Genomic DNA, 11,402 nt, shown 5'->3' with positions numbered 1-11,402 from the left:
CATCATGGCTTCATTATCTTTCCAGTCTATACCAATAATAAGCTGAAAATATAGACTAGTTGTTTCCAATGTGTCCTTTGGTAAGATTTCACAAGCAGCAAGGTCTGTAGCAAGACAAGTCAAGGTTACCACCAACTTGGTTGCTACCCACCCAACTAAGACAACAAACAATTAAGAAGAGGTGTATCCTTTTGATGACTCTGACCATGTGATTGCTAGCATAGACGTCCTATTACTGCACTTTAGGAGAGTCACAAGAACTAGGTCATTAATAAATAAAGATGACAGTCTTGTCAAAAATGTGGCAAATCTATTAACCCATTGCCTACTAGGAGAGAGACTTAATAGATTTTACCAGAAACCCATAATTGGTTTCTAATTTTTAATACTCAAACACCAAATGATTTTACCCATCAATGGGCACAGTTCAGGAGCCAGTGGGTCACCAACCTCTTCATTCAATCAAAAACTATGTCCCCTTTTAAAATAGTGAATGTGAACCTTGGTGCTCTGATGATGACTGGAGTGATACTTGGAAAAAATCCAACTTCAATGTGCTTAAGGTACTACACTAAGAGAAAAGAAAAGAAACAGAAAGGGAGACACCCAGTGTAGCCCTTGAGTTGTTCCAGGAGCCGCGGAGTATGTTTGAAAGTGGGCGGGCTAGGTCTTGGTATAGGTATGAGTAGTGTAAATTACTAAGTCTTTGATCAAGCCTGAAAACAACATGGTAAGAAAAAGTGGGAGGGGGGGGGGGGGGGGTATAGCCTTCTCCTTGTTAATCACATGAAATTTAAAATGCATTGTTCCCATGGGGATGTTTCCAAAATTAGTTCCCAGCTACTCTCCTTCAGTCTTTTTTTCTCTTGAAGTCTGAAGTTTTCTGGCTTCTTTTACCTGTGTGGTGTTTGTTCTTGCCCATTTACACATGGAGAGGACCACAGAGCAGATAGATAACGTAGCATAAAGGGTGGTTACAGGTCACTTGGCATTAGAGGAAACAAGTCCATCTGCCCTCGTTGACAGCTCAATCCTTCAATATTACTGTCGCTAATCACATAATACAAACAATATACACAAATACTACACTTGAATCATTTGAGAGCTGGAATGACATGACAGATTACAAGAGCCAAAATCTAGCTACAACATAAAGATGCAACACCACTAGGTACAGAAAACTAAAAACACCTTGAGGGAAAAACTGAGAAAATAAATTATTATTCAGAACCAGAAACAATGGACCTAATCAGATCCCAGTTGTTAGAATATCGCATCTGAAAGCTGCATGTAAATAGTACAGTCCCAATGCCTGGTGCTGCTTCAAATGCCTCACCACACAAAATTGATCCCTAAAGCAGGAAGCCCAATAACATCACTAAAGAAAAACAATATAATAGAAATGCGAATAGCCATTTTCTAAATGAAATAATTCCTTTGTGGTAACTATTCCTTTTATCATTCAATGCAAGTTAAAAGGTAAATACTTCAGCACCTAACTTTCATTACGATTGTTATAAACGGACAACAATAATAATAATAATAATAATAATAATAATAATATTATTATTATTATTTATTTATTATTATTATTATTATTATTATTCAGAGATTAAGCAAATTACAATCATATCATACTTTAGTGGGAACATGAACATTACACAACTACAGCCTGGGTGGCTAAGAAGGAGACCTATAATATTAATATTCATCACCCTTTCTGGATGACTGTACTAATAACATCAACAACAACAACAACAACAACAAAAATAATAGTAATAACCCACTTCTTGTTGACTTGGTAGCTTAGTTAGTGAAGCAGTGCAATTACAGTGTCACATGATCAAGTATGGGTTACGTTGATCAACAGGCAATAATTTGTGCTAATAATTATTATCAAAGTTCAAAAAATCACTACCGGTACAGATGAAATTAAGGATTTTACATCTAGTTAGTGCCAGTCTTGCCATAAATAACTTCCTGAGGCCTGGATTCTTCCAAACTTCTTTTCAATAATTGTTGATCAAGGTGCATAAGTAACATTAAGCTAGGGCCATTATCATTTTAAGATCAAAATGATTAGTTCAACTTTGTCTGCTGTTATGTTCAAGATCCAACCAATCATACCAATAATCATTTCATAATTATAGCAAATTTAACAAAAGAACTGAAATACTTTGGTATTAGAATAATATTTTCCATATTGGTTGCTTTCAAATGATCTATCTAAGAGAATCTTTTTTTTAATTTTGTTACTAATAATTTAAACTACCTAAAACCAAATCACAGAGAGGTAAGTCATTGAAGGTTTTTTGTATGTAGTTCACAGATGACTTGGACATAGTCAGGCATCTGATAAGGCAGCTACTCCAGGAAGAGTTTTACCTGTTGACAAAATTAATAGTATCATCAGTCAAATGTTCAAGTCAGTCAACAGAACAGGGAACAACATATCACAGAATCACGAAAACAACAAAATGTACCATTTTATATACTCTCATATCAGAGCATCAAAGAAATGTTAACTGTACTGCACACAACTCTGTTTTGAATCAAACTCTATTTTAATACAAAAATTTTATTTCTTTTTCAAGGAAATCAATACTGTCTCCCTCATGTATAGCACGATTGTCATACCAAGTGGTGTACGACTAACTATTAAGTCTGCCACTAAACATTATCATGATGTCATGTCCCATTTCCACATCTAATAATGTACATGAAAAAAATTACTAAATTCTGGTTGGCTAAGAGCAGTGCAGTTCAGATGTAACACCAGTGCAAAAAATGTGCAATACCAGTGCAAATTATGCATCAAAATTCTGGATTATGAATTGGTAGGGTACTGGCAGTGTGCACATGACAAAATGCAGGTTGGACAAACAACTGTGGAATTTTGAAAACTGAGGATCAAGTGCTCCTTTTGTCACAAACAATAATTTGACTGTCTTGTCTTCCTGGATATGATTGACTCAATACAATACAATACAATGTTCTTTATTTTGAGAGGGTAATACATGATTAACCCAGTAAAGAGTTTTCTAACACATGGCCCTCTATGATACACAACAGAAGACAGACCACAACACCGGGAAGTGCGTGCCCTACTCTTAGCGACAAGTGTGTGGGTTCTTTTACGTCCCACAGGATTATTAACATTGGAAGGTTGTGAGACGGGACCTCCGGCTTATCGTCCTTATCCGAGAAGACTTGAAAGTCTAACCATTTGCAGATGTAGTTACAAAGGCAGCACTTTCTCCTCAGTTATTTAAAGACCCTGAGTGTTGGTCCGGCCGGAATTGAACTCGCGACCTCCCATGCGACAGCCTGGTGCTCAACCAACTGAGCCACCGGTGCGCGGTGGCACGTGTTGGAACCATTAAAAACCCAAATACTGTTCATTATTCCCTGCTAGCAAAGGTTTCCTTTATTTTTGTGTTCGCTGGGCTGACGAGTGCGGGAAAAGAGACCTCTGCCATGGGTTGAAACTCTCTAGGATCCAACTGCTGTCCACAACCTTGGACGACACTCTTCAAACCACATGCCCCATGATATGTTTGCAGATTGTGACTTGAGCCTGCTGTGTCCCATGCATAATCCTTTACAGTAATAGCCCATTCTGAGTTGCAACATGCCTCAGCTTCAAAGCAAATTCTGGTGCACAACCATTCAAATGGAAATGAGTTGAGTATTCTTATGCAAATCAAACTCATTTCCCTTACAATAGTTGAGCACCAAGACTCATTTCAAAACCGAGACAAACAGCAACTCGGAAATGGCCCATTCTGTTGTTGTTAAGTGAGCCCACACAACATGTAGTATCACGTGAGGATTCGGTCGCTAAGTAACTGCCGCACATCCTCAACACGGTGAGTCTTGACCTATGTCAGAAGTCTCGTCAGCCCAGCAAGGCAGCAAAAAAAGAAACCTCTGCAGGGAATGTTCATTAAGATTTGAAGACATTAGTCCCTGCCTAGTGTGGTTTCCTTTTCTGTGGAACAGGGCATGAACAACTTGAATGGAAAAACAAGCAGGTTCAAGATTGATTTACCTTCCAAAAGCTCCAAAGAAGCTCCACCTCCAGTGCTGACATGGCTGACAAGATTCTCTGTTCCATACTTAGCACAGCAAGTAGCTGTATCACCACCGCCAATAATGGATACTGTACCACTTTTTGTGGCTGCAACAACTGCATCCATGATACCTTTGGTTCCTACCTCAAATTTTGACATCTCAAACACACCCATGGGACCATTCCAAACAATGGTTTTTGCTTTCATCACCACCTCTTGAAATTTCTTGAGACTCTCTGGTCCAATGTCTAAGCCCATCCAGTCGGCAGGAATCCCAGATTCAAGAGTTGCACTGGCAGTATCAGCATCATCTGCAAATTTACTGGCGGCAACAAAATCTGTTGGTAAGTGAATCTTCACTCCCTTTTCTTTTGCTTTATCACAGATCTTATTAATGATTTTGGACCCATCTTCGTCAAAGAGAGACTTTCCAATCTCCATATTGTGAAGTACTTTCACAAATGTATACGCCATTCCACCACCAATGATCATGTCGTCTACTTTATCAAGCAGGTTCTCTATAAGCAAAATCTTGTCTGCGACTTTAGCTCCTCCTAGGATAGCCAGGTATGGTCGCTCGGGATTCTCCATTGCCTTAGAGAAATACACCAGTTCCTTCTGCATAAGAAATCCTGCAGCTTTTATTGGCAAATTGACACCAACCATGGAACCATGGGCGCGATGGGCCGTCCCAAAGGCATCATTGACATAAATGTCTCCTAGCTTTGCCAAGGATGCGCAGAACTTGCCAACGTCCTCCTTACTTGCTTTAACTTTGTTCCCATCACTGTCAACACCTTTGCCTTCTTCTTCGACATGAAAACGCAGGTTTTCCAGCAAAATCACTGAACCAGGGCTAGGGGACAGACAGGCCTCTTCCACTTCAGGGCCTACACAGTCGGGAAGAAATTTCACATCCTTCTTCAAGAGCTTGTTCAGTTCATCAACAACAGGAGCCAAGGAATACTTCTCTGCAACACGACCATCTGGGCGTCCCAGATGGCTCATCAACACCACACTCTGTGCGCCATTATCTAAGCAGTGGCGAATACTCTGCAAAGCTGCCACGATGCGTTGGTTGTTGGTAATTTCCTTTCCCTTAAGAGGCACATTGAAGTCAACGCGCATCAAAACGCGCTTTTCTTTACAATCTACAGAAGCTATGGACAATTTGTTGAACGACATGACTTCCAACACGAAATTTTCGAAGACCTTCGGTGGCAATGGAACAGTCGAACACTGCACTCGCACCCAGGCTTACCCGTAATTTCTCTCCAATCCCGAGACATTTCGGGCGCCTTCGGGCGATATAGGGCCAAAAATTTATTTTTTAATTTTATTTTTTATTTTTTGTTTTTTAATAGTCCACAATTTATTCGCTGGTTACATCTCCCAAGGAACGGCATTTCTACTTTGTTCAGCTGGCCCTTGCATAAAATTGTCCAATTTGGGCGGAAACAAAACTGTCGAAAAACCTATGTCTACGGTACTGCGTAGGCCTTGGCGGATTGTGCATTTGTGCTCCTAAAAGTGGCATATTATGCTACTAGCAGTGCTCGAAATTTTGCCAGATTATGCCAAAATTATGCCATAATTTCCAAATTATGCTACTGATTTTCGAAATTATGCTCACAAAATGACGTAGATTCTGTTCATATAGGCGCGCAATAACGACACCAAATTAATATGATGTTTTTGAATTAAGCTGTTGTTGTAAATTTATTTGTATTTTATAGCAGTTTGTCTCGGCCCTCATCTGTCCAAATTACCTAGCGCTGCTCGCATCTCTGAACCGTTTGTAAAATACTCTTCTTAGTGGATGGTAACTCGTGGACGGTGCCTACTAATTCAAAGATATTTTTTGCGCGGTTTACTGACTATGCGGGAAAAGCAGATCTTAACAAGGGTTATTGAAATCCAAAAAGAAAATTGGGGGTAACCACGCATTTTTCGAAGATAATTAATCAACAATATTTGTAAAAAGCTTTAAAATACAAAGCAATGTATGGCGTTCTTTTCCAAATTCAAGCGTAATTATCTCTGAAAAATGCGTGGTTACCCCCAATTTTCTTTTTGGATACCAAGAACACTTGCTAAGTTCTGCTTTCTCCACATAGTTTTGAACCGCGCAAAAATATCCCTGTATTAATAAGCACTGCCGATAGGAAATCTCGAGATGCGCAGAAAGTATGCGCAATACAAAACAATAGTAGGCACCGTCCTTAAATGGAAGAGAATATGGCGCTTACCATTTACATGTACTACAGCATTCCATCCCATATATTTACTCGATCATGTGAGAAAGGGCCTGGAAACGGAAGGATTCTCGCAAATGGTAAGGGCATTTCGCGAATTCCGTTCCGAAAGGAACAAGAGGACTACCACTGGAGGTTGTCCACGTGGGGTGCTTTTCATTATGCCTGACCATCAGGTCCGAGACCAGTGGAACTAACCAAGAAAAAATGGAACGACATTTTTAATCAAAAGTAAATTTCCAACCGGACCGAAGCGTTCCATTTACGTTTCGACCGAAATTTCGGTTACATCACAGTGAAATGGGACTGGAAATTGAAACGACAATTTTTGTAAATGGAACAGCACGTTTCGGTCGGACCGTATGGAGTGTGACAAGCCTACACAACTCCTATCCAGGTGTTTTAGCCAGCTTAGAGTTTGGCTCGAACGAGTATGTCTTTTAAGGATCTGCTCCCAAATAGCGAACCAAACAATTATAAAGCCAATTCAAACTGAACAGAATAGAATTTGGAATACAAAATAGAATTTGATTTTAACAATTTGAACACAGAACACAATTTGAGTAACAAAATGAAAAGTGTGCAAAACAGAATTTAACGTTGAATTTTGTCGGGAATCACACGCTATAGGACCGGACCGATCGGTCAAAGAGGACCACCTCCAGAGGTGGTCCCAAATATTCCGGTCGGACCGAACCGAAAAGGACCGTTCCATTTAAATCTTTGGCATAATGGAAAGCACCCAGGCTTACCCTAGCGCCAGGGTAACCCTAGCTGCCTTGTAAACACGTCGTTGAAAAAAAGAAGAAATGTGTGAGTGCTAGGGTAACCCTAGCACTAGGGTTGCCGTCTACCTGCTCGTAAACAGGGCCTTAGAATATGTCATGTGAAAAAGATAACAACAAGTTTAATACAATTTATTTTTACTACAAGTTTATTACAATTATATTTCAAAGTTTGGAAAATGAAAAATATGATGTACCACTATATATATACTCGCAGTTAGCTACAGCTATTCGAGGCGAGCAGTGGTTTGACGACAACAACAAGAAGTGGAGAGACGTTTGTCTCGCTAAATTGTTATTAAAATTCCCCATTGTACAATTTAAAGAAGCCTTATGGTTTGCTATCTTATTTATCCTTTATTTAAACATTAAAAAACGACTATTCCGTGGGCCATTTTGCTCTAAAGTGGAGTAATGTGGTAAATCTTCGAGCTTCGCTTTTCCACGGATCGAAAGCTCCAGCAATAAACCAATCAGACGAGTTGTTCACATAATATTACAACAACCAATCACAAGGCTGTAACTTTAGCCAATCACAAGGCTTTAATTTTGCCCAATCAGAAAAGAACGCGGTAGATATAAACATCTTTCTTATAACAGATTTTTTATCTGCTTATATTTCTCGCAACTGAGTGTTTGGAATATTGTCAATTTGTCAGTTTTAAAATGGCCCGTACCAAGCAAACCGCTCGAAAATCAACCGGAGGGAAAGCTCCACGCAAACAACTTGCGACAAAAGCCGCTCGTAAGAGCGCTCCTGCTACTGGTGGAGTCAAGAAACCTCACCGATATCGGCCTGGAACAGTTGCTCTTCGTGAGATCCGTCGTTACCAGAAGTCCACCGAGCTGTTGATCCGCAAACTGCCTTTCCAGCGTCTTGTGCGAGAAATCGCCCAGGATTTCAAGACCGATCTGCGTTTCCAGAGCTCTGCTGTGATGGCTCTTCAAGAAGCAAGCGAAGCCTACCTCGTTGGTCTATTTGAAGACACCAATTTGTGCGCCATTCATGCCAAGCGTGTCACCATCATGCCCAAAGATATTCAGTTGGCTCGCCGAATCCGGGGAGAGCGAGCATAAGAAGGAAACGCATCTCACAAAACAAACGGCTCCTTTAGGAGCCAACACTTGAATAAAAGCAATGACCGACAGAATTTGTTTCCCCTTCTCTGTTAAATATAGTGGTCCGATGGTCACATTCATATTTGCGCGCAAAATTAGAAGCTTCTGGTTTCACTAATGCGCTGACCTCGAAAAATAGTATGTGTTTTGGAGTTTAACCACACTCTAAATTCTTACCCTTAAATCACTGGGTTTAGTTTTTCTGGTGGAAATAGCGGGGTGGATTTCTCACTTTGTTTTACAGATAGTCTTGTAAATTTCGTATCTGACTTGAATGGAGGGTTTTATATTATAAAGAAACCCTGTCTGGTACCCGACAGAGACAACTTTTACTTACCGAGCGATCTTATTGCGTGACCGAGACAAAAACTGACCTTACTTAATTATGCGTATATATTAATTAAGACGCATCTTTCTTTGTAGTTCGTCTTTTATTAAGTATAGTTGCGTTTTCACATTCAGAAAATGGCCTGACAATCTTGACTGAGCAGTAATCTGTAGTTTACAGGGTTCGTACAGGTCATGGAAAACCTGGAAAATCATGGAATTGAAGTATTTCAGTTTCCAGGCCTGGAAAGTCATGGAATTTAATTGTCGGTCATGGAAAGTCATGGAAAATTATAGTTACGTGTGGTACGTAAATTATTGCAGAAGTGGAAGCAAGGACAAAATAAAATGAAGACGAGTTATGTCAGAAAATACCCCAAAAACAAGGTTGATTTTGACAATTTTCGAAACTGGCAGCTAAACTTTAGGTAATGGAAAATTGCAGAAAGTCATGGAAAAGGTCATGGAAAGTCATGGAATTTGAAAAACTTTAAAGTGTACGAACCCTGGTTTAAAGAAAGGTCTATTTTTGCAAAGTTAGTGAATAAATGATTTTTGAATCGAGAGATTCCGTTAGCTGCAGTGAGAATTTTGGCGGAAAAACCTTTTATTCGAAAGCGAACGCTAGCAACATATATCAGGTTTGTTGCTTCTTTCCTGTTTATTTTATGCGTACGCATTTAAGGTTTTGCTGCCTCGTCTCAGGTAGTCGAGCCAAACTGTTCACATGCGAAAAATCGGTACAATCGGTTCACTGTCAGCGGGGCCAAAGTAAACTTACCGCAAATGAAAGTTGATAAATACCAGTCCGTAAAATGGTAATTTGTGTCTCACGAACAACATTGAGAACGTCGAACGAAAATAAACTACACAAAGTGGGCTAAAGCACTTGATCGAATATATTTCCTAACGAGTTATTTCCTTAGAAGTTTCCCTGACCAAATGCAACCAGCCGATGCGCTACCTCTGATTAGAAAATATTATGTTGGACAAACTTCTTTCCCTTTTTTTGGATGTTACTTTCATAAATCACTGCTTGGTAGACGATCTTTTCAAGCGAGTAAATGCTTTATTAAAGAAAAGAGAGCATTTTTAACTCGGCGAAGGTGTGCTTTCAGAGAACAATGCTAGACGCCCTGGAGTCATCCTTGTCTTTGTTGCTTGAAGAAATCTGCATTAAACTCGATCATTTGTTATTTTTCTTTCATCCAGATTCATAACATAAATTTAATGATAAATAACCTCTTAGAATTTCTTGAAAGCGTGAGAACTCTTCGTATAATTTTTGAGATTTTTAACCATAAACATGACGCTTGATAAGTTTTGGATCGAGGTCGCACCATAAATCTGAAAATTTCACCGTCTTGGGACAGCTTGGTGCAGAAAAAATAACAGCAGAGTATTTGCCATTAAACAAACTTCAATATTTCGCAAAGGTGAATGATATGGAGCTTTAAAGTGGGTCTTTTTGTCCAGTGAAAGTTACTCAACAAGCACAAAATTCTGGAAACATAGTCGAACAAGGCTGCTACGTAAACTGTTTTCACGGTGGTCCGCATCGTTACTACATATTCGGTTCCCCGCTATGACTTTGCATTAAATCTGTTTGTTACTGTGAGTTCTGTAGGTGGAGAATCGAAGTCAAGATGTCTGAATCGCCGAAGAAAACTCCTGCCAAGGCAAAGAAACCAGCAAAGCCCGCTGAGCATCCAAAATACATCGAGATGATCAAAGCCGCGCTCGCTTCTTTGAAGGAACGCAGTGGTTCGTCTCGGCAAGCCATCGACAAGTACATCAAAGCGAACTACAAGGTCGGCGATAATGTTGCTGTTCACTTAAAAATGGCTCTTAAGAAAGGTGTAGCGAGTGGAGTTCTAGTTCAGCCCAAGGGTACAGGAGCCTCGGGATCCTTCAAGCTCAACAAGGATGTGAAAGAAGTAAAACCCAAGAAAAAGCCCGCCAAGAAACCCGCAGCGAAAAAACCGGCCGCGAAGAAGCCGAAGGCAGCTGCCAAGAAACCGAAAAAGCCTGCAGCAAAGAAAGCAGCGGCGAAAAAGACAGCGGCTAAGAAACCAGCTAAGAAGCCAGCTGCTAAAAAACCAGTCGCGAAGACGAAGCCAGCGAAGAAGACGCCGACGAAGAAACCCGCTGCGAAGAAGGCGCCGAAGAAAAAATCCTCATCAAAGAAGCCCGCCAAGAAGTGAAGGTTTCAGTTCAGACTGTGATAACCCCAACGGCTCCTTTAGGAGCCACCAAATGTAAATAAAGTAATGACCAACATGTTCACAATACGAGAGTTTCACACAAGTACTATTTCTTTAGCCGCCAATTCTTCCATGCCTTCCCCCCTTGATCAATTCGATTCCACCCAATCTAATTTGTACCCCCTTCTCCTTCGAAAGGCAGATTTAGAAACAAACGTCAGTGCTCATTTACCTAATCCATATACCAAGTTAGGCAAAGAGAGCATGAAAGATAAAAGCGCACGAGCCAGCCAGAAGTCTTTACGATGTACATTTTCGAAGAAAAGAAATTTAGGCGGAGTCGAACTTTCAACGATTTGGATACTCTGGAAACTGAAACATGTAATCAAACGCTATAACGTTGAGATAAGGGTAAAGGAGTATGGCGTTTTATCCCCGCCAAAATTCGACTTTCACATTTTATGCATGGTTTACTTTTTACCTTCCGATATACATGAGTCATTTTACCTTTCGAACGGTAAACCGCTGTACATACGCGGGGGGCGGAAAATTCGTAACGCTTCGCCTGCTGGTGGCTGTATTCCCAGGCTAATACTTACTGCCCTGGAAAAACATGATAGATGACAATGAAGGTTGATG

The 11,402-nt window shown here is 40.2% G+C and overlaps 3 protein-coding genes across 3 annotated transcripts; 2 read left to right on the top strand and 1 right to left on the bottom strand.

The window, feature by feature from the left end:
* Window positions 1-1,770: 1,770 nt before the first annotated feature.
* On the bottom strand, window positions 1,771-5,325 carry LOC137973583 (phosphoglycerate kinase 1-like). Its single transcript, XM_068820426.1, has 2 exons — window positions 4,052-5,325; window positions 1,771-2,385 (listed from the first exon to the last, which is right to left on the bottom strand). Exons 1-2 carry the CDS (start codon window positions 5,256-5,258, stop codon window positions 2,345-2,347), a joined length of 1,248 nt encoding a protein of 415 aa, XP_068676527.1. The 5' UTR covers window positions 5,259-5,325; the 3' UTR covers window positions 1,771-2,344.
* Window positions 5,326-7,779: 2,454 nt separating this feature from the next.
* Window positions 7,780-8,190, top strand: LOC137972602 (histone H3). Its single transcript, XM_068819344.1, has one exon. The coding sequence runs from the start codon at window positions 7,780-7,782 to the stop codon at window positions 8,188-8,190; it is 411 nt and encodes a 136-aa protein (XP_068675445.1).
* A 1,967-nt stretch (window positions 8,191-10,157) lies between these two features.
* Window positions 10,158-10,850, top strand: LOC137973035 (histone H1-delta-like). The gene has a single exon (XM_068819751.1). The coding sequence runs from the start codon at window positions 10,206-10,208 to the stop codon at window positions 10,761-10,763; it is 558 nt and encodes a 185-aa protein (XP_068675852.1). The 5' UTR covers window positions 10,158-10,205; the 3' UTR covers window positions 10,764-10,850.
* Window positions 10,851-11,402: the final 552 nt, after the last annotated feature.

This window comes from Montipora foliosa, chromosome 10, assembly GCF_036669935.1.
Source record: "Montipora foliosa isolate CH-2021 chromosome 10, ASM3666993v2, whole genome shotgun sequence".
Classification (NCBI taxonomy): domain Eukaryota; kingdom Metazoa; phylum Cnidaria; class Anthozoa; order Scleractinia; family Acroporidae; genus Montipora; species Montipora foliosa.
The sequence above is the reverse complement of the archived record's forward strand: the minus strand, read 5'-3'. Positions and strand labels throughout refer to the sequence as shown.

Excerpts from the sequence above, each read along its gene's own strand:
- LOC137973583 (XM_068820426.1), bottom strand. The coding sequence starts at position 5,258 with ATGTCGTTCAACAAATTGTCCATAGCTTCTGTAGATTGTAAAGAAAAG. Across the intron at positions 2,386-4,051 it reads TTCTTTGGAGCTTTTGGAAG|GTAAAACTCTTCCTGGAGTA; the intron begins GTAAATCAATCT and ends TTTTGTCAACAG.
- LOC137973035 (XM_068819751.1), top strand. The coding sequence starts at position 10,206 with ATGTCTGAATCGCCGAAGAAAACTCCTGCCAAGGCAAAGAAACCAGCA.
- LOC137972602 (XM_068819344.1), top strand. The coding sequence starts at position 7,780 with ATGGCCCGTACCAAGCAAACCGCTCGAAAATCAACCGGAGGGAAAGCT.